The sequence below is a fragment of the Mustelus asterias genome, chromosome 9, assembly GCF_964213995.1.
Source record: "Mustelus asterias chromosome 9, sMusAst1.hap1.1, whole genome shotgun sequence".
Taxonomy (NCBI): Eukaryota; Metazoa; Chordata; class Chondrichthyes; order Carcharhiniformes; family Triakidae; genus Mustelus; species Mustelus asterias.
The window spans coordinates 130,971,761-130,995,702 of NC_135809.1; the positions used below are offsets into that span (position 1 = coordinate 130,971,761).

Sequence of the window (23,942 nt, forward strand, 5' to 3'; positions counted from 1 at the left end):
TCTAACTCCTTCTTGATAACATGCAAGGGCAGGCAACAAATCAATTTAATGTGTGATCTGAAAAACAGCGCATCTGACAACCAGCACTCTCAATACTGCACTAGACTGTCAGCCTTGATTTTTGTGCTCAAGTCCTAGGCCGGGATTTTCCAATCCAATTTGGTGAACCAACAAACTTCCATTACCATTCAGCAGCAATTTCCAGGCCCGCCCAAACCTGGCCCTGGAGAGAGACTTGAATCCATAACCTTGTAACTCAGAGACAAGAGTGCTGCTAACTGAGCACAGCTGACATTGCTAATGATTCTAAACACTTCTAATCAATCTCCTCTTAACCTTTTCTGCGCAAGAGAGAACAATCCCAGCTTCTCCACATAATTATATAAGAGCATGGAAGTTCTCCAGATGTCGAGGCCTACATCATTAAAACAGTAAGCCAGATTATCTAGTCATTCAGCTCACATATTATTTGGTGGACTTTATTGTATGCAATTGACTGTACATATGCCTGCATAATAAAATTACTATGGCTGAAATTCTCTGACTTTGCCTACAGCTGGGGTTCTCTGGTCCAGCTGCAGCGAATGGAAGTTTTGGCTAAGTGCCAAGATTCTCCATTCTTGCTGACAGTGATGGTGGGGTGAACAAGATCAGAGAATCACGGCCTACATTTCAGAAGTGTTTCAATGTTTGTGAAGCACTTGGGAGTGAGACACTTTGGGAGTGAGAGGGGATCTCATAGAAACTTATAAAATTCTAACAATGTTAGACAGGATTGATTCACAGAGAATGTTCCCAATGGTGGGGGAGTCCAGAACTAGGGGTCATAGTTTGAGGATAAAGGGTAAACCTTTTAGAACTGAGGTGAGGAGAAATTCTTTCCCCTAGAGGGTGGTGAATGTGTGGAATTCACTACCACAGAATGTAGTTGAGGCCAAAACATTGTCTGATTTCAAGAAAAAATTAGATATAGCTCTAGGGGTTAAAGGGATCAAGGGATGTGGGAGGGAGGGGGGGGGATCAGGATATTGAATTCGATGATCAGCCATGATCAAAATGAATGGTGGAGTAGGCCTGAAGGGCCGAATGGTCTACTCCTGCTTCTTATTTCCATGTTTCTATGTCTTGAGGAATTGTAAGATGCTATCTAGACAGAAGTTCCTTTACTTTCTTGACACTTTTAGTTACACCTATCCTTCTACCTTCAATGCTATTCATTAACTGAAACATACCAATTTTGATTAGAAATTGAGCTTGTGACTCAGCCATAAAAGCAAAAGCATATCTTGTTTGATGCTTGTCAATGCTGTACTTGCTTCCTTTAATTCTGCATCAACAGTCCGAGTTAAATAATCCATTTTTATCTGAAGTAATTGCTTCTCAGCATTTTGAAAACCTTTACATGTTTCCTCTTGATCATCTTTATTTCCTAATGAAATAAGTTCAGATTTGCAAATTTCTCTTCATCACTTAACTGTGGAAATCATTCTAATTAGTCTTCTTTGAACTCCTTGCAGCCATCGATGTGTTTTTGAAGGTTAAGTACCCTAGACTGTACATGATATTTGCAATCTTGCCAATTAGTTAAAAAGATCAGAATAACTTTGCAACCAATATTTAAATATCTTCCTTGCGATCAACAATTTCAAATTAATCGGATATGGATAAAAAATGTTAATGTAGTGTATGTGCTTCCATTTTCCAATAGACATTTGCTCATAGTGTACATACCTAAATGTTCCTTCTTTAATTTGTATAATCTTGCATTTATCTGCATTAAAATTTGACATTTATAAGCCCATATATTTTATTTGCCCAATCATGTCTGAATACCCTTGATTTCTTTTATATTTCTGTTATATATTAAAGAGCTAGACCTTGAACAGGTCACAATTTCAAAGTTTGCGGATAATACTGTAAACTGTGAGGAGATTAATGTAGAACTTCAAAGGGACATAGGCAATTTTGTGGCAGATGAACGTCAATGCAGACAAGTGTGAGGTGATTTATTTTGGCAGAAAGAATATCGACAGCCAACTGGTTGGCACATTATAGGAAGGATGTGGTTGCACCGTAGAGGGTGCAGAGGAGATTCACCAGGATGTTGCCTGGGATGGAACATTTAAGTTCTGAAAAGAGGTCGGGTAGGCTTGGGTTGTTTTTGTTGGAGCAGAGAAGACTGAAGGGTGATTTGATCAAGTGTACAAGATTATGAAGGACATGAGCAGAGTTGATAAGCAGCAGCTGTTTTCCTTATTAGAAGGGTCAGTCACGAGGGGACATAGGTTGAAGGGGAGGGGCAGGAGGTTTGGGGGGATGTGAGAAAAAACTTTTTTACGCTGAGGGTGGTGAAGGTGTGGAATGCGCTACCTGGGAGGGTGGTAGAGGCAGGTTACTTCATATCCTTTAAAAATAACCTGAGCACTTGGTACGTCAGAACATTCAAGGCTATGGGCCAAGTGTTGGTGGACGGGATTAGGTGGGAGTTCAGGTCTTTCTCGCATGTAGGTGCAGACTCAATGGACCCTATGATTCTGTGATTCTAATAAAAAGTAAAGGGTATAACACTAAAGGGACTGGAGAAGTAGAGGGACCTGGGTGTCTAAGTGCATAGGTAACTGAAGGTGGGAGGACAGAGAGAGCAGTTAATAGAACATATGGTACCCTGGGCTTTATTAATAGAGCCATGGAGTACAATAGCAAGGAGGTTATGCTGAATTTCTAAGTTTAGATAAACAGTTTTTAGCCAAATTACTACATAATGTCATGCATTACTCACAGAGTAGAAATTTTGCCCATTTACAGGGATTCAGATATGGTGATATGACAAGAAAATTGCAAAGTTTATAAATGTCCAAATTCATTTTTAAAATTCTTTTGAATCTTCCGTTTATCCATCATTTCCCGACTTGCTCCTAAGACACTGGAAATTCCATTTGAATTATGAGTTAAGGCGGAGTATTCATTAACTGGGAAAGGATGACTATGAACCTGTATCCAATCACTAACTGGCACATGATGTGCCTGTGAAGCCAGATGACCAAAATCTTGGACAAAGAGGTAGACTTTCAGGAGTGTCGTAATGGAGAAAAGCAAAGTAGAGGGAAGAAAGATTTAGGGAGGGAATTCCAAAGCTTTGAGCCTGGGCAACTGTAGGCACAGACACTAACAGTGGAGTGATTAAAATCAGGAATGCTTGAGAGATCAGAATTCGATGAGCGCAAATATCTCAGAGAAGATTAAAGAGTTCCAGAAACAACTTACAAGAAAAAGGTTACAATAAGTGTGATGTTGCAGAAAAGGTGTGTTATGTGTTTTATTATTTTTCTAAAAACTGCTACCTAACCTACTCCATCTCAGATATAACGGAGTAAGAGAGAATATTGATGAACCTCGCCTTTCAAGTGTTTACAATGCAGTACTGTTAAATTTGTACTTACTTCCTCCAGTTCTGTGCTGACGGTCCAAGTTAAATAATCTGCTACATTTTTGCATTTCATCCAGTTTCCATGATAATGTGAAGCTACTAAACCACAACCTTCCTAATAAACTTGTTTGACTCCATTTAACTAGTGTATAACTTGTGCTAATTTTACTTTGCAAATCTCATTCGATTGCACCCGATACGCCTATACCGGCAGTCATTTGAATAAATTGTCCAATGAAATTGAAAATTTTAAATTTTTTTCTAACAGTTGACAGTGGTTTAGGAGTTTTTCCAGCAGCTGCCTATGTTTTAATTCATGTCTTTTGCTAAATCTAAGGCACCTTCTCCTGGATTTGTTGATTTAAGTTAAGTTGTACAAGCTTTTCATTTCAACATGATAGAAAATAGATCTTTCAAACTGTTCCCTATTTAGCATTTAGTTTGTTTGAACAAATCCTACAGTACATAAATGCTGTTTACCTTTTGACCCAATGTAGCTTCACTTATTCACTTACAGAACTTTTCATTTTCAGTTTTAACTGAAGTTCACTTCATAGAACAAGGAGAGACAAATCCCTCCTGTTTACTTGTTGAGTTTAATTTCCAGTAATCTTTCTGGATGTTCCATTGGTTTTTACAGGAAAGATTGGCAAACAGGAAAAGGTTTGGGCATGAGGGTTTAATATTTATTAAAAATTGGTTCATATAGCTCTCTTGTAGAGGTTATTTTACAGCGTCCAAAGAAGTTGATGTTGACCCAGCAAAATTCCTCTGACCTTTAACTCTACAAAAAACTTCATGTGCAATACTGTGGGAGACCAACTAGTCACATAAAAAAAGGGTGATGAGGGGTTGGCCACGATCATTGCAGGGGAAGGGTACGGTGGTGGTGTGTGTATGAGAGAGAGTTCACTGGAGATTGGAGGGAAGATAAGTGATCACAGCAGGAGTTACTGATAGGCCATGATCACCAGAAGGCAAGCTGAATGTTTCCTTGTGGAATGGTGTGGGGGTAGAGTTGAGCAGGGGAATCTCTTGCTGGCCCGCAAGGGCTATTATAAAGGATCTTTTGAAGCTTGCACCGCCTGCCTCCATTTCCCTGCTGCTTTTCTGGAGTCTTGGGAGAAACTTGTGTACAGTAGTTAAACTTTAGTCAGGCTTTTAATTGCGCTGTGGGAGCCTCGATTAAATCCCGACTTTAAATCTGTTAATGAAATGTCCCACCTCTCCAAGACAGGATGGCCGGCATTCTCCGGTCATGCGCACCCCAAGACCATACATTTCGCTTGAGCTCACAGACCTTTAAGTGGTGCGCCGAATTTTTTGTCTCTCCCGCCATGATTCCCGTGGCAGGCGAGATGGGAGAATTTTGGCTGACATTGCAGCTTTGATAGTAATGTCTAAGGAAAGTTATTTTCAATGTACAAGGCCTGTTCATTTCAGCGTGTAGCTTTCATCATAGCTGCAAACAACCTGAATGGTACCTTCTGGGATGCTGCATGGCTGCACATATGCACAGCTTGCAAGGATCAATGATCACTACCCACTGGCAATAGCTGCTGTGTCTTTTAGATGCAATTTCAATTTTAGTTCTAATTCCAATCCGACACTATAGTTAAGAAAGCCCAACAATGCCTCTACTTTCTCAGAAGACTAAGGAAATTTGGCACATCAGTACGACTCTCATCAATTTTTACAGATGCACCATAGAAAGCATTCTTTCTGGTTTATTCACAGCTTGATATGGCTCCTGCTCTGCCCAAGACCGGAAGAAACTGCAAAAGGTCATGAATGTAGCCCAATCCATCACGCAAACCAGCCTCCCATCCATTGACTCTGTTAACACTTGCCGCTGCCTTGGCAAAGCAGCCAGCATAATTAAGAACCCCATGCACCCCGGACATTCTCTCTTCCACCTTCTTCCATCTGGAAAAAGATACAAAAATCTGAGGTCACGTACCAACTGACACAAGAACAGCTTCTTCCTGCTGCCATCAGACTTTTGAATGGACCTACCTTGCATTAAGTTGATCGTTCTCTACACCCTAGCTATAACTGTAACACTACATTCTGCACTCTCTCATTTCCTTCTCTATGAACGGTATGCTTTGTCTGTATAGCGCGCAAGAAACAAAACTTTTCACTGTATGTTAATACATGTGACAATAATAAATCAAGTCAAGTCAAATCAATTTCTCACACAAGGAAAACATCCTCTCAGCATCCATTCTGTCAAGTCACCTCAGAATCTTATATATTTATGTTATGACCCTTGGGCAGACCCCAGGTTAGGAACAAATAACATTTTGAATAAAGTTGACAAAGAGATTTAAAACATCTGCTAATAGAATAAAGCCGCAAAATTACAGAGATTTTGAACAAACAAAAATAAATGTTGTAAGTTCAGAAAGATAAAACACTTCACAATTTCTATCTTAGGTTCAACATTCCACACAATCTTCAGGCACTATTTTCCTGTATTAATATTTATACATTTATTTGCTGAAAGAAAATGTTATCCCATATATAAAATATATTTTTGCAACATTTTATGCTATACCAGAAACTAACAATTCAAAATGTAATGTTCTTTAATGTGATAAAGCTCTCAGACACACTAACATTCACTTCATCTCCTTGTCTGGGTGCAGTGACAATAGATTTAAGGAATAACGTTCTTACCTGTTAAGAAAAGCTGTTCTTGTTTCTCCTTTCTTGCTGATTGGGCAAAACTTCTTGTTTTCAACCAATTAGAATCGAATTCACTAACATGCTGGTCAGGCCATACAACAGAAATCTAGAGGAAGACATTGATAATTACAGAATGGAATTTGAAAGCAAATCACCATTGGTGATTACATTAAGACCTGTAGTGGTAGCACTCAATGTTTAAATTATTGAGGCCATAAGACCATAAGGAGATATGGGAGCAAAAATAGGCTTTCAGTCCTTCAAGTCTGCTCTGCCATTCAATAAGATAATGACTGATCGGATGTGATAATCCTCAACTCTACTTTCCCGTCTAATCCCTGTAACCCTTGATTCCCTTATTGATTAAAAATCTGTCTATCTCAGCCTTGAACATACATAAACCCCTAGCCTCTACTTCCACAGACTCTCTATCCTCTCAGAGAAGAGATTCCTCCTCATCGCTGTCTTAATTGGGTGGCCCCCTTACTCTGAGATTATGCTCTCTGGTTCTAAGACTCTTCCACAAGGAGAAGCAACTGTCGCATCCAAACTATCAAGCCCTCTGAGAATCCTATATCTCTCAATAAGGTCGCCTCTCATTCTTCTGAAGTCCAATGAGTACAGACCCAACCTACTCAACCTCTCCTTATAAGAAAATCCCTCCATACCCGGGATCAACCTAGTGAACTTTCTCTGGACTGCCTCCAATGCATATCTTTTCTTAGATAAGGGGACCAACACTCCTCACAGTATTCCAGGACTGGTCTAACTAGTGTCTTGTATAGTTTTTTGCAAGACTCTCCTAATTTTATACTTAATTCCCTTTGGAATGAAAGCCAATATTCCATTTGCCTTCTCTGTTACCTGTTGAACTTGCATGATAGCTTTTTGTGATTCATGCATAAGGACCTCAGGTCCATCTATGCTGCAGCTTACTGCAGTATTTCTCTATTTAAATGACATTATTTAGGCTCCTTTATTCTGCCTACCATAGTGCATAACATGTGTCTTGTTATAATCCAGGTCAGAAACTCCAAGATATTTCATGAAGTCAATCTGGGTCATAGGTTTTTCACTTTGAATTTGGCTAAGGTAAGCATAAGATTTTTCACCTCAGGTATGATTCAAATGGCCCGCTAGGGAGCTTTTACCAAAGAAAGTTTATTTAAGAATACAGTTGACATATGGAAAGAAAATATTAACCTTTACCGATTACAAACAAGAGAAAAAACAACCATGATATTGTATAAACCTTAACAACTAAATGCAATGTTCCAGCATAATAAACCTCCTTCTAAACATACACCGTCCCCAGTTTAGCCCAGAAAAAAAGAACGCTCACGTGATGCTGGATTTCCGAGCTCTGCAACATCTGCTGTGAGTTAGTCCTTTGGATAGAGAATTGAAACTCTGACTTCTCAGCCTTGTGACTTCCAGCAGACCTTGACACATCTTGAGGTAGAGATAAGGACACGGCTGGCCTTTAGCCTTTAGCCAGCATACCACTGCAAGAGACAGAGGCAATCTTTGCCTCTAGTTACTAGCTAGCAAACCACCTGGAGCAGAATTTTCACTCCAGAGAAAGAGGCAAGGAACACACTTATCAGTCTGGATTCCACACAGCTTCCAACCAACCAACGTCCAAAACTGAAAGTGAAAGAACTCTTGGGAAGAGAAAAAAAAACTGTCCCACCTGACCTGTCAATCGTTCTTCCCATAACAATTCAAAAGGTTGTAAACTTCCAGAAAGTGCATTAGATCCAGATTTAAAATAAGCAAAACCCCATTTAAACCATTTAAGCTGCAATAAAAGGATGTCTAATCAGGCAGCAGGTACCACAACAAAAACAAAAGGCTTGCTTACAAACTGCCGAGAACATGATTAAAAAATACATTTCTAAAAGTATCACAGTCACAGTCACTGTCACAGTCTACATTATATTCCATCTGTCAAGTTTTTGTCCACTCACTTAACCTGTCTATATCCCTCTCTGGACTCTTTGTGTCATCCTCACAACTTGCTTTCCCAACTATTTTTGTATCATTCACAAATATATATAGAAATTTATAGTTTTTTATGTTCAAGGGGACACTTTTATTGTTCAGTTTTTTACTATAGGCTGTTGGTATGTTTGGAAGGACTATAGCTCAGATGCTGGGAAAGAAAGATAATTACTCATTTTAGTCATGGAGAGTTTACTTAGGAGAGAGCTAATGGACTTTTGTTTCCAAAAAGAAAAGGTCCTCAGGGGTTTTTGCTTATAGGAATAGAAGATGGGTTTAGGTATGCAGGGCCATGTGATAATGTGGTTAATAGGAGGAGGCAGAGGTAGCAGAGAGAAAGAGTATTCAGTTCTGGTGGGGGTTTGTTTAAAGACAGAGGTCTGCAAGCCTGCTCTCTGCACAAAATCTTTCTGAAAGCTTCCTGGCTATTTACATCCATTATAGCAAGTATGTATATATATTTTTTCTAATTGCTAACTATATTTAAAGTGGTTTTTCAGTCTGTAAGAAGAATATTGCTTATTTGGAACTGAAACAGTGATAACAAAGAACAAAGAACAATACAACACAGGAACAGGCCCTTCGGCCCTCTAAGCCTGCGCCGCTCCCTGGTCCAAACTAGACCATTCTTTTGTATCCCTCCATTCCCACTCCGCTCATGTGGCTATCTAGATAAGTCTTAAACGTTCCCAGTGTGTCCGCCTCCACCACCTTGCCCGGCAGCGCATTCCAGGCCCCCACCACCCTCTGTGTAAAATATGTCCTTCTGATATCCATGTTAAACCTCCCCCCCTTCACCTTGAACCTATGACCCCTCGTGAACGTCACCACCGACCTGGGAAAAAGCTTCCCACCGTTCACCCTATCTATGCCTTTCATCATTTTATACACCTCTATTAGGCCACCCCTCATCCTCCGTTTTTCCAGTGAAAACAACCCCAGTTTACCCAATCTCTCCTCATGAATAAGCCCTTCCATACCAGGCAACATCCTGGTAAACCTCCTCTGCACTCTCTCTAAAGCCTCCACGTCCTTCTGGTAGTGTGGCGACCAGAACTGGGCGCAGTATTCCAAATGCGGCCGAACCAACGTTCTATACAACTGCAACATCAGACCCCAACTTTTATACTCTATGCCCCGTCCTATAAAGGCAAGCATGCCATATGCCTTATTCACTACCTTCTCCACCTGTGACGTCACCTTCAAGGATCTGTGGACTTGCACACCCAGGTCCCTCTGCGTATCTACACCCTTTATGGTTAGAAATTAGAGTTGTTTCTTTTCATGTTTAAATATTCAATGTGTATAGTTAAGCTGCTTCATTTGTTCGAGTTATAGTTAAACTATTATTAACTAACGTTTGTTTTACTATAAAGGGACCCTAATATGTCAACAGAATTACTTCAGGAGTGAAACATCCTATCCTCACATTTGTGCCAAAACAGAAACATTGTTGTGGTCTGGCTTCCTAATTTAATTTGGGATTCTGGTCCAGGGCCATAACATTACTAAGAAGCCTTTTGTGTTGTAACTTATCAAACACTTTTTAGAAATCTAAGCATATTACATCTACTGGTTCCCCTTTAGCTATTCTGCTTGTTACCACCTCAAATAATCCTATTAGATTTATCTGGCATGATTTCTCCTTCATGAAGCCATGCTGATTCTGCTTGATTATGTTATATATTTCTAAATGCACTGCTATTACATCTTTTATAATGGACTCCAACATTTTTCTAATGACAACATTGAAGTTAACTGGCCTATATTAGGCTATTTCTTTACTCCCTTTTTGAATAAGGTCAGTTTTCCAATCCTCTGGAACTTTTCCAGAATTTGAGGATTCTTAGAAGATTACTATCAATGCATCCACTATCTCCATAGCTACTTCTTTTAATATCCAAAGATGCAACCCACCAGGTCCAGGGGATTTGTCAATCTTTAGTCCCATTAGATTCTCTAATACATTTTCTTCAGTGATAGTTAATGTATTTATTTCCGCCCCCCGACTTTTGCCCCTTGATTATTTCATATTTTAGAATGATATTGATATAGTTTTAGAAAGATATAGTTGTGAATTGTTGCATTTGTATATCAATGACTTGCAACATTAAGTTATAAGATGTGAACAAATAGAAACTCACATCAGTAACTGAATTTTTTGTGTAAAGGGCTTGAATGGAGGCAAACTGCCAATCTAGAAAAGGAATAGAAGAATCAGTCAAAATGGATTGCTTTCAAATGCTGACTAATGGTTTGGCCAAGAATTTTATTGATAGACATTTGGGAGTAGGTTATGTGATCTGCTAACTCAGAAAATGCTGTGTGGTATAAGAAGACTTAAGAAGATAAGCAATTAAAAATTAATAGGGTAATGAATATGGAACAATATGTACCAATGAATCATAGTGGAGAGTTTATTGCCGTCCACTGTGGTGTGTTAGGTGGTGTGTGGCATTCAATCTGATGGGAGGGTGGAAAGTGAGCACCTTGACACTGATTAAGCCCCACCATCAATTCAGCCCTTAAGTGGCCTCTTTCCACTGTAAATATTTTCTAATCTTGTATGTCTCTGTGGTTTCTTGTTTTTTTGAACTTTGCTCTCAGGCAGATAAAAAAAATTAAAAAGCTCCATGGGGTGAATGTTCCCCATGTCCATGGGGGGATGGGGTCTTCCTCATGTCGGTGGTGGGGGGGGAATTTCCTTGTGTTCATGGGGACTGGGGGCTTTCCCCATGTTCGTGGGTTTGAGGGGAGGGTTTGATGTGAAGATCAGGATGCCCTTAAAAAAATGGTGCTCTGATCACTGGAAAACTGACGTTGCTAGCGCATTTCTTTTGTCTAATTTTTGAAAAATATGGTGAGAAAAGCCGATTATGCAATTGGCATGCTCCACTGTTTTTCTCACCTGAACCAGCACTTAGTCAAATAAAAGAGAACATTCTGCCTCATGTTTCTTTTACTGTGAAAAACAATAATACTTATGTAACAGTGTACAAGAGCTTCAGCAGGAAAATCTGATAGTGATAGCAAGCCTCAAGGAAAGGAAGTAAGTTGTACAGTGCTTGCTAGATTGTACTTTCTGCAGGTGTTGAATACTTTGACCTTTAAAAATCTGCTGTTGGCTAGTTCGAATGTAGTTTTGAGTTGAACTTGCAAACAAAGAAAGATGGTGGGGTATTGAAGACAGATACTGGAATATATTTTTGACATTCATTACAACAAATTCATCATCAAAAAAAGTTACATGGCAAGCAACAGGTTAACAAATATCAACTAAAAGAATGTCAAAGCATTTCAGCATTTTAAGAAACTTGTTCTGCCGAGAAGCCCAGAGTGTCCAGAATTGTTTCTATTCTCCAGTGTTAACATTTACATAATCTGTGAGACGAAAGAAATGTAACTTCATCTTTGCACAAATCATTTCATTTTCCTTTCAAGTTGCTGTTTACTGTAACATTAATCCAGGATAAAAGTATTGAAACTTTGTAAGATACTCTCCCTCCTCTTTGGAAAAATCCATTGTTTTGCATCCAAGGGCAGGACACATATTCCACAGGTAGAATTAGCATCAGTCCCATTTGAGGAATTTTAAACTCACTGTTTCAGATTACCGGTTAAGAAAATTGACAGGCAGATCACTGGAAAAGTATACTGCAACTTGTAAATAAGCTTAAATATAACTGCATCTTTTATATCCAACTTAGCAGTAAATGACTTGTGCCCCAAGCTAATTTGCAGCAAAATAACTTCAAGGGACTCCTACATTAACACATTTCCTAGCTTCAATCACTATTTTAAAGAAGGTCAGACATATCAAAACCATTGTGTTTTCTCGCTGCCTTCAAATTTTGGCTTGTTGGAAGACTAGAATATCATTCCTGCGGTAAAATAGTGAAAAATATAGTGTGGAAAACAAAATTATATGGATTACCTAAAATTATAGCTTTTTCTACTTTGTGGAAAAGAATGTGAATGAACCAGGATCAATGATAAGGTAGAACAAAAGCACCAATGCTGCCGGCATTGCGGGCTAGCAGACAAATAATGGTAAAAATAAATAGCTGTCATTTACTGGTCAATAGTGTGTCTTTGAAAATTATCATCTTAAATGTTTGAACCATATACTTAAGCGAACCAGTTCCCACAGAAATAAGCAGAGAGCCATTTGTTTCTCAGAGCACTAAGCACTTAAGTGTAATGTACACATGAGAAGCCTTGCAGCTATCACATTATAACATTTGAGTCTCAATAAGTGAGACCAAAGTTTAAATCTTAGTCACACATTACATGAATGTAAATGACCCTGGCTTTCCTTCCCTTAGGGTTGGTTTTACACTCTTGCTTAGTTCTTGCCAATTATTATTGAGGCATAGGCAGGGTGGACAGTCAGAGGCTTTTTCCCAGGGTGGAAGTGTCAATCACAAGGGGGCACAAGTTCAACGTGAGAAGGGAAAAGTTTGAGGGAGATATGCAGGGGAGGTTTTTCATGCAGAGTAGTGGGTACATAGAAACAAAACATAGAAAAACATAGAAAACTACAGCACAAAACAGGCCCTTCGGCCCACAAGTTGTGCCGAACATATCCCTACCTTTTAGGCCTACCTATAACCCTCCATCCTATTAAGTCCCATGTACTCATCCAGGAGTCCCTTAAAAGACCCTACTGAGTTTGCCTCCACCACCACTGATGGCAGCCGATTCCACTCGCCCACCACCCTCTGTGTGAAAAACTTCCCCCTAACATTTCCCCTGTACCTACACCCCAGCACCTTAAACCTGTGTCCTCTCATAGCAGACATTTCCACCCTGGGAAAAAGCCTCTGAGAGTCCACCCGATCTATGCCTCTCAACATCTTATATACCTCTATTAGGTCTCCTCTCATCCTATGTCTCTCCAAGGAGAAAAGACCGAGCTCCCTCAGCCTATCCTCATAAGGCATGTCACTCAATCCAGGCAACATCCCTGTAAATCTCCTCTGCACCCTTTCAATCTTTTCCACATCCTTCCTGTAATGAGGTGACCAGATCTGAGCACAGTACTCCAAGTGGGGTCTGATGAGGGTCTTATATAGCTGCATCATTATCCCTGGACTCCTAAACTCAATCCCTCGATTGATAAAGTACCTGGAACATGCTGCCAGAGGAGGTGGTGGAAGCAGGCATATCAGCAATATTGAAGAGGCATCTGGATGGGTTCATGAATCGGGAGAGAATAGAGGGGTACGGACTAAGGGCAAAAGGTTTTTTTAGTTTACTTAGGGCATCATGGTTGGCACGGGCTTGGAGGGCCGATGAGCCTGTTCCTGTGCTGTACTTTTCTTCGTTCTTTTTAAAAAATTATGGTATGAGAAACTTTTGTGATTTTAAAGATAAAACATAGAACATAAAACAGTACAGCATAGGAACAGGCCCTTAGGCCCACAATGTTGTACCAAACATGACGCCAAATTAAACTAATCCCTTCTGCCTGCCCTTGGTCCATATCCCTCTATTCCTTGCATACTCATGTTCTTATCTAAAAGCCCCTTAAATGCCCCTATCGTATCTGCCTGCACCATCACCCCTGGCAGTCTGTTCCAGCCACCTACCACTCTGTGTAAAAAACTTGTCCTTTTCCCCCTCTCACGTTGAGTGCATGCCCCCTAGTATTAGACATTTCAAATCTGGGAAAAAGATTCTGACTATCAACCCTATCTATGCCTCTCATAATTTTATTGATTTCTATCAGGTCTCCCCTCAGCCTCTGCCGCTCCAGAGAAAAAAACACTAGTTTGTCCAGCCTTTCCTCATACCCTCTAATGCAGGTAGCATCCTGGTAAACCTCTGCTGCATCCTCTCTAAAGCATCCATGTCTTTCCTGTGATGTGGCAACCAGAATTGAACACAATGCTGGCGTGGTGGCAAGAGGGCGGCATGGTGGCACAGTGGTTAACACTGCTGCCTCACAGTGCCAAGGACCTGGGTTTGATTCCCAGCTTGGGTTACTGTCTGTGCGGAATTTGCATGTTCTCCCCATGTCTGCATGGGTTTCCTCCGGATGCTCCGGTTTCCTCCACAGTCCGAAAGATGTGCAGGTTAGGTGCATTGGCCATGCCAAATTCTCCCTCAGCCGACCCGAACAGGTACCGGAGTGTGGCGACTAGGGAATTTTCACGGTAACTTAATTGCTGTGTTAATGTAAGCCGACTTGTAACTAATAAATAAACTCTAACTTTAACTTTAAGTGCGGCTTAACCAAAGTTTTACAAAGCTGCAACATGACATCCTGACTCTTGTACTCAGTGTCCCGACCAATAAAGGCAAGTATGCCATATGCCTTTTTTACCACCCTATCTACTCGTGTGGCCACTTTCAGGGAGCTATGGACTTGAACCCCAAGATCCTTCTATACATCAATGCTGTTCAGGGTCCTGCCATTAACTGTATACTTACCCTTAACATTTGATCTCCCAAAGTGCAGCACCTCACACTTGCCCGGATTAAACTCCATCTGCCATTTCTCCGCCCATATCTGCAACTGATCTATATCCCGTTGCATCCTTTGACAACCTTCTACACTATCCTCAACTCCAACTATTTTTGTGTCATCTACAAACTTACATCTACATTTTCATTCAAGTCATTTATATATATCACAAACAGCAGAGGTCCCAGTACGGATCCCGGTGGAACACCACAAGTCACAGAATTCTAGCCAGAAAAACACTTTTCCACCACTACTCTCTGACTTCTATGGACAATTCAATTCTGAATCCATGTGGCCAAGTCACCGTGGATCCCATGCATCTTAATCTTCTGGATGACTTATCAAAAGCCTTACTAAAATCCATGTAGACAACATCCACTCCAAACCCTCATCAATCACCTTTGTCACCTCCTTGAAAAAAATCAATCAAATTAGTAAAACATGACCTGCCCCGCACTAAGCCATGTTGACTTTCCTTAATTAGGCCATGTGCATAAATCCTATCCCTAAGAATCCTCTCTAATAGCTTTCCAAATATTGATGTGAGAGTCACCAGTCTATAACTTCTGGAATTATCTCTTTCTCCTTTCTTGAACAGTGAACAACATTAGCTACTCGCCAGTCCTCCAGGACCTCTCCAGTTGCTAGCGAGGATACAAAGATCTTTCTCAGGACCCCAGCAATCTCCTCTCTTGTCTCTCTCAATAACCTGGGGTAGATCCCATCAGGCCCTGGGGACTTGTCCATCTTAATGCTCAACAAGAAACCCAAAATCATTTCTTTCTTGATCTCAAAATGCCCAAGCATATTAGCATGCTCCCCCCAATCTCACGATCCTCCATGTCCTTCTCCTTGCTGAATATCAATGGAAAGTACTCATTTAGAATCTGGCCCACACCCTTTGCCTCCAAGCACAAGTTCCATCCTTTATCCTTGAGGGGTCCTACCTTCTCCCTATTTATCCTCTTGTTTTTAATGTATGTAAAAAATGCCTTGGGATTCTCTTTAACCCCATTTGCCAAGGTCATTTCATTGCTCCTCCTTGCTCTAATTCGCTGCTTGAGTTCTTTCCTGCTTTCTTTATATTCCTTATATACAGGCCCTGCCCGATTTTATATGCTTATTTTTCCTTTTTGACTAAATTTACAACCTCCCTCATTATCCAAGGGTCCCTTACCTTACCATCTGTGTCCTTCCTCCTTACTGGAACATGCCAGTCCTGAATTCTGATCAGATTTTTTGCTTTAATTTTGAAAAAATTCAAAATGAGCACCCAATACTCCTTTTGAAAAGATAATTATCTTACTGTTTTGTCTCACTATTACTTTCCGGCTGTTCTCTCTGTAACTGTCTGTAACGTACAATGTGTTCACCGGCCTGCACCTTGAGAGAACACTTCAGGTAAAAAGGAATGTGGTTACATCTGCTAACTGTAATTTTTTAATCAAAAACTTAAGTCCCCAAAAAGCAGCTGAAGTGTAAGATTCAATCTGCAAATGTCACAAAATGATTATAAGTGATCAGGAATGGTTAGTGCAGGTTTCAACTATTGTTCTGCATCATGGAACACTGCAAACTCTGCCAGGTTGAAGGGAGTGCATTTTTAATTCAGAAAAAAAAATTTAGCCATCAAATTTGAATGTAACATTTATATTATCAATAGGATAATAGTGTCTTATCGGACACCGTGCGACAATCACCAGGCAGGAGTGTTCTCTTCCTGTCGGGGAACACTTCGGCAGTCAAGAGCATTCAGCCACCGATCTTCGGGTAAGCTTTCTCCAAGGCAACCTCCAAGACACACGACAACGCAGAATTGCCAAGCAGAAACTGATTGCCAACTTCCGCATGCATGAGGGCGACTTCAACCGGGATCTTGGGTTCATGTCACACTGCATTTAACCACCACCATTTGGACTGGGCTTGCAAAATCCTACTAAATGTCCTGGCTTGAGACAAGTCACATGTCTTTAACCTGTGATTATCCCTCTCTCCACTCGCATTGTCTGTACCTGTAAAGACTTGATTACCTGAAAATTCTCGCATTCCAACCATTATCTTGCAATTGCGTCTCTGTCTATATATGCTGTGTTTGTGAACCCAACTCTGCACTCACCTGAGGAAGGAGCAGCACTCCAAAAACTCGTGATTCCAAATAAACCTGTTGGACTTTAACCTGGTGTTGTGAGACTTCTTACTGTACCCACCCACCCAGTCGAACGCCGGCATCTCCACATCATGTATTTTTCAAAGGTTGTGTGGTTTCCTGCCTCTACTCACCACCCAAGCATGCATTCCAGACTCCCACCACCTTCTGAGTAAAAACAATTTTCCTCAAATCCCATCTAAACCTCTGGTCCCTCACCTTAAATTATGCCCTCTCAATATTGACCCTTCAACTAAGGCGAACAGTTGCTTCCTATCCACCCTATCTATACCCCTCATAAATTTATATATCTCAATAAGGTCTCTCCCTCACACTTCTCTGCTCTAGAGAAAACAACCTGAGCCTATCCAGCCTCTCTTCATAGCTCAAATGCTCCATCCCGACAACATCCCGGTGAATCACTTTTGCAACCCCTCCAGTACAATCACATCATTGCTATGATGAGGTGACCTGTACTGCCTAATCCAAGCTTTGTACAGCTCCAACATAACCTCCCTGTTCACAGGACTGACAAAGGCAAGTGTCCCGTATGCCTTCTTAACTGCCCTATTAACCTGTCCTGCTGCCTTCAGGAATCCGTGAACAAGCACCCCTCAATCCCTCTGTTCTTCTGAGCTTCCTGGTGGCTGCCATTCATTGAGTACTCCCTCTTCTTGTTACTCCTTCCAAAGTACATCACCTTGCACTAACCAGGGTTAAATTCCATCTGCCACTGATCTTCCCACCTGACCAACCCATCCGTATTTTCCTGCAACCTAAGACCTTCATCCTCACTATTAACTACCCTGCCAATCTTCATGTCCCTCCCCTCACATTCTCATCTATATCATTTATATATATCACAAACAATAAGGAACCTAGTACGGATCCCTGTGGTAGTTAAGATGTAGAAAACATTGAAACTTCTGAGATACATTATGCAAACCTGCAGGATTTGTTTGTTGTGGTCACAGACCAGCTGAACATTCAGCGATTGGAAGACTTTCCCACTGATGTGTTGGAGTGCCTGCTGCCAGGGAGATCTTATGGCCACATGAGCACAGTCAATGGCACCCTTCATCAGTGGGAAACCAGAAATTGCTGCAAAGACCAGTGATCTGGCATCCTGGTTTGCTTGACTGCTTGATCTCTTGTGACATGCAAGTAATTGTGGGCCTTGACAAAAAGGGTGTCTGTTACCTCTTGCATGCACTTATGCATAGAAGCCTGAGATATCTCACAGGAGTCCCCAGTTTCACCCTGGAAACAGTCAATGGAGTGGAAGTTCACAGTGACAGTGACTTGCAGAGCCACAGGCAATGGATGTCCTCCCAGTCCCTGAAGCACTAATTCCTGGGGAATGTGTCAATTGTGAGCCATGAGACCATGGAAATGTGGAAGCATTGGCGACACTGTCTCTCACTGATTTGCAGGAAAGACAGGTGTGTCCTGTACACCCTGGCTCTTGCAAGGCACCGACACACAATGTTTCTGTGAGCCTCATCCTCCGTGTGGGAAGGAGCTCCACATTTTGGCGAGCCTGTCACTGCCATCATAGTTTTCTCCTCCTTCTGTCCTCCTGTCTACAATTATGCAGGCAATAATAAATCTAGCCTCCAACAACCTGATGGTTCTCTCTGCAGCATCAATGAGAAAAAGAAATGAGTCAGCATGAGCCTCCAAAGGTCTTATTTCTTTCCATGACTAATGAGTCATTGTGGGTTCAAGGGCTTGGTTATAGCGTCGCCAAATATTTGCCCCTGAATTCCTGCCCAGTGCAGGATGCATTTCAAGATTACTCTTCCCAAACCCCTTTAGATGAGGAACCTAAACTTTTTGACATTGAGGGGACGATTCTCCCAAAGGAGTTCTAAGTATTGAATTGGCGGGTAAAATGGTGGAATACACGATTGTTTTTTCAGTGGGAGTTCAGACTCGAATCTCCCACATTCTTAGAAACCCTACAGCACAGAAAGAGGCCATTCGGCCCATCGAGTCTGCACCGACCACAATCCCACCCAAGTCCTACCCCCATATCCACCAACTAATCCCTCTAACCTACGCATCCCAGGATACTAAGGGCAATTTTAGCATGGCCAATCAACCTAACCTGCACATCTTTGGACTATGGGAGGAAACCGGAGCACCCGGAGGAAACCCACGCAGACACGAGGAGAATGTGCAAACTCCACACAGACAGTGATCCAAGCCGGGATTCGAATCCAGGTCCCTGGAGCTGTAAAGCAGCAGTGCTAACCACTGTGCTACTGTGCCGCCCCAAATTCTGTGCAATGCAGAGATCACAATCAAGAATATGATTAAAAGCTGGGGGAGCAGGGCCTATTCATCTATTCATGCCCATGTCTGACAGTTCCGGAACTCTGCGCATGCACAATGGCCCCGAACTATCAGCCCCCCGATCGCTGGCCAACTCGACCGCTGGCTAGCCTGGGACCCTCACACTGCTGCCCCTCCAGCTCCCCGCTCCTCCCCATGGCACGATAGCGGCCCAATTGTGGCCCTGACAAGCATTCCCGGTAAGAAGTTTAACAACACCAGGTTAAAGTCCAACAGGTTTATTTGGTAGCAAAAGCCACACAAGCTTTCGGAGCTCCAAGCCCCTTCTTCAGGTGAGTGGGAATTCTGTTCACAAACAGGGCATATAAAGACACAAACTCAATTTACATGAATAATGGTTGGAATGCGAATACTTACAGCTAATCAAGTCTTTAAGATATAAACAATGTGAGTGGAGAGAGCATCAAGACAGGCTAAAGAGACTCCAGACAGTGAGACTCTGCAGGTCCAGGCAAGCTGTGGGGATTACAAATAGTGTGACATGAACCCAATATCCCGGTTGAGGCCGTCCTCATGTGTGCGGAACTTGGCTATCAGTTTCTGCTCAGCGACTCTGCGCCGTCATGTGTCGTGAAGGCCGCCTTGGAGAACACTTACCCGAATATCAGAGGCCGATTGCCCGTGACCGCTGAAGTGCTCCCCAACAGGAAGAGAACAGTCTTGCCTGGTGATTGTTGCACTCGACAATCACCAGGCAAGACTGTTCTCTTCCTGTTGGGGAGCACTTCAGCGGTCACGGACATTCAGCCTCTGATATTCGGGTAAGTGTTCTCCAAGGCGGCCTTCACGACATACGACGGCGCAGAGTCGCTGAGCAGAAACTGATAGCCAAGTTCCGCATACATGAGGACGGCCTCAACCGGGATATTGGGTTCATGTCACACTATTTGTAATCCCCACAGCTTGCCTGGACCTGCAGAGTCTCACTGTCTGGAGACAATACACATCTCTTTAGCCTGTCTTGATGCTCTCTCCACTCACATTGTTTATATCTTAAAGACTTGATTAGCTGTAAGTATTCGCATTCCAACCATTATTCATGTAAATTGAGTTTGTGTCTTTATATGCCCTGTTTGTGAACAGAATTCCCATTCACCTGAAGAAGGGGCTTGGAGCTCCGAAAGCTTGTGTGGCTTTTGCTACCAAATAAACCTGTTGGACTTTAACCTGGTGTTGTTAAACTTCTTACTGTGTTTACCCCAGTCCAACGCCGGCATCTCCACATCAAGCATTCCCGGGCCAGCCCCAACCCCCCTCATCCCAGAACGCCCGGATCTCCAGCATCCACCCACCCACCCCCACCTTGGCAGATCCCGCCCCCCCCTCCCCTCCCCCCCACCAGGAGGCAGACCCCCTCCAGGGAGGCAGACCCTCCCGGCAGACCACCCTCTCCATCCCAACTGCCCCGATCGCTGGCCTTCCTCCAGCCCCGACCAATCCTGTCTTCAGAATGGTAGCGGGACACCTCTACCCCCACCGATCGCCCCTAAGCCCCGCCCACAATATGCCCCGCCCCTAAGCCCAGCTCCATTGGCATTGCCCTCTATGCACCACCCCTTTTGCACTGCCCAATGCCTAGTGGGAAGTGCCAAAGTGCCCCAAGAACATGGGCACTTTGCCCCTTGGGCAGTGCCAGGGGGCACAGGCTGGCACTGCCAGGGTGCCCATGCCGAGGGGCACCACTCCCTGCCACCCATCTCCTGGGGGGGCCCCGTTTGCCCCCCTTCACTCCAGCAGGGTCTCCCGCTAATTCCCTGAAAGTCGGGAGCTACTCTAAACCCCGCCGGAGTGAAATACTCCTGGCAGGGTAGGAGATGCTATTGGGGCGGAGAATTCAGTCCCGGGCCCTATAATCACATTTAAATAACATTAAAATTAGATTAAAATTACTTATCTGGTCTTCCCACTGGTTTCCAGCATGGTCCCGACCGCGCCTGCTTCCGGCGGTGGGAGACACGCATGCGTCGAAAACGCATGCGCGAATCCCACAAATCGGTGCACACATGCATCTCCCATTCCGACCCACCAAAAATTTAGAGGGTCGGAATGGGAAAATTTCCCCCTAAATGTCCAGTAAGAAACTGAAATTTTAAACCTTGCCCCTCACACCTTAAACCTGTGCCCCCTAGTAATTGACTCTTCCACCCTGGGAAAAAGCTTCTGACTATCCACTCTGTCTAAGCCCCTCATAATCTTGTAGACTTCTATCAGGTCGCCCCTCAACCTCTGTCGTTCCAGTGAGAACAAACAAAGTTTCTCCAACCTCTCCTCATAGCTAATGCCCTCCATGCCAGGCAATATCCTGGTAAATCTTTTCTGTACCCTCTCCAAAGCCTCCATATCTTTCTGGTAGTACGGCGACCAGAATTGAACACTATATTCCAAGTGTGTCCTAACTAAGGTTCTATAAAGCTGCAACATGACTTGCCAATTTTTAAACTCAATGCCCCGACTGATGAAGGCAAGCATGCCGTATGCCTTCTTGACTACCTTCTCCACCTGCATTGCCACTTTCAGTGTACCTGTGTACCTGTACACCCAGATCCCTCTACCTATCAATACTCAGAGACCATTTACTGTATATTTCCTATCTGTATTAGACCTTCTAAAATGCATTACCTCACATTTCTCCAGATTAAACTCCATCTGCTATCTCTCCGCTCAAGCCTCGAATCAATCTATATCCTGCTGTATCGTCTGATGGTCCTCATCACTATCCGCAAACTGTCATCTGCAAACTTACTAATCAAACCAGTTACATTTTCCTCCAAATCATTTCTATATAGTACAAACAGCAAAGGTCCCAGCACTGATCCCTGAGGAACGCCACTTGTCACAGCCCTCCATTCAGAAACGCACCCTTCCATTGCTACCCTCTGTCTTCTATGACCGAGCCAGTTCTGTATCCACCTTGCCAGCTCACCTCTGACCCCATGTGACTTCACCTTCTGCACCAGTCTGCCATGAGGTACCTTGTCAAAGGCCTTACTGAAGTCCATGTAGACAACCGCCCTACCCTCATCAATCATCTTCGTCAATTCCTCGAAAAACTCAATCAAGTTAATGAGACACGACCACCCCTTCACAAAACCATGTTGCCTCTCACTAATACGTCCACTTATTTCCAAGTGGAAGTAGATCCTGTCTCAAAGAATCCGCTCCAATAATTTCCCTACCACTGATGTAAGGCTCACCGGCCTGTAATTACCTGGATTATTCTTGCCATCTTAAACAAAGGAATAACATTGGCTATTCCCCAATCCTCTGGGACCTCCCCTGTAGCCAGTGAGGATACAAAGATTTCTCTCAAGGCCCCAGCAACTTCCTCCCTCGCCTCTCTTGGTATTCTGGGGTATATCCCATCAGGTCCTGAGGACTTGTCTCCCTTAATGTTTCTTAAGAACCCCAATACCTCCTCCTTTTTGATATCAACATGACTCAAACTATCTACACACCCTTTCCTGGAGGGAGGGTAATGGTTCTCTTTGGTGAATACTGATGCAAAGTACTAATTTAATACCTCGCCCGTTTTCTCTGGCTCCATGCATAGATCCCCTCCCCTGTCCTTGAGTGGGCCAACCCTCTCCCTGGCTACCCGCTTGCTCTTTACATATGTATAAAAAGCCTTGGGATTTCCCTTAATCTTGCTGGCCAATGATTTTTCGTGACCCCTTTTAGCCCTCCTTAATCCTTGCTTAAGTTTCTTTCTACTTTCCTTGTATTCCACACTTGCTACCTGTGTTCCCAGCCTACTAGCCTTGACAAATGCTTCCTTTTTCTCTTTGACTAAGCTCACAATATCTCTCATTATCCAAGATTCCCAAAACTTGCCATACTTATCCTTCATCCTTATAGGAATGTGCCAGCCCTGAATCCCTATCAACTTACACTTGAAAGTCAGCCACATGCCCGATGTTGATTTGCCCTCAAACATCTGCCCCCTTCATTCTTCAGTTCCTGCTTAATATTCTTGTAATTCGCCTTCCCCCAATTTAGCACCTTCACTTGAGGACTACACTTATCTTTATCCATCAGTACCTTAAAGCTTACTGAATTGTGGTCACTGTTCCCGAACTGCGCCCCTACTGAAACGTCAACCACTGGCTGGGTTCATTCCCCAATACCAGATCCATTTTGGCCCCTTTCCTAATTGGATTATCTACATACTGTTTCAAGTAGCCTTCCTGGATGCTCCTTACAAACTGTATCCCATCCATGCCCCTAGCACTAAGTGAGTCCCAGTCAATATAGGGGAAGTTAAAATCTCCCACCACAACAACCCTGTTACTTTTACACCCTGCCAAAATCCGCCTACATATCTGTTCCTCGATCTCCCACTGGCTGTTGGGCAGCCTATAGTAAACCCTCAACATTGTGACTACACCCTTCCTATTCCTGAGCTCTGCCCATATTGCCTCGCTGTATGAGCCCTCCAAGGTGTCCTCCCGCAGTACAGCTGTGATATTCTCCTTAACCAGTAGTGCAACTCCCCGACCCCTTTTACATCCCCCTCTATCCCGCCTGAAACATCAGTATCCTGGAACGTTAAGCTGCCAATCCTGTCCTTCCCTTAACCAAGTCTCTGTAATGGCAACAACATCATAGTTCCAAGTACTAATCCAAGCTCTAAGTTCATCTGCCTTACCTGTTACACTTCTTGCATTGAAGCAAATGCACTTCAGTCCACCAGACGCACTTTGATTAGCAACCACACCCTGCCTGCTCTTTCTCTGAGTCTTAATGGCCTTACTCACTGGTTCTTCTTCAGTTAATTCACCTTTGCTTTGGTTCCCACCCCCCTGCCAAACTAGTTTAAATCCTCCTGTGTGACACTAGCAAACCTCCCG

The 23,942-nt window shown here is 42.8% G+C and overlaps 1 protein-coding gene across 3 annotated transcripts in view; it reads right to left on the reverse strand.

The window, feature by feature from the left end:
* The window catches only part of bbox1 (butyrobetaine (gamma), 2-oxoglutarate dioxygenase (gamma-butyrobetaine hydroxylase) 1), a 188,583-nt gene that overhangs the window by 141,128 nt on the left and 23,513 nt on the right, over window positions 1-23,942 (reverse strand). For all 3 annotated transcript variants that reach the window (XM_078221036.1, XM_078221038.1, XM_078221037.1), the window contains exon 3: window positions 6,110-6,224. In XM_078221036.1, the coding sequence (XP_078077162.1) occupies window positions 6,110-6,224 (115 nt within the window). The remainder of the gene's footprint in view (window positions 1-6,109; window positions 6,225-23,942) is intronic.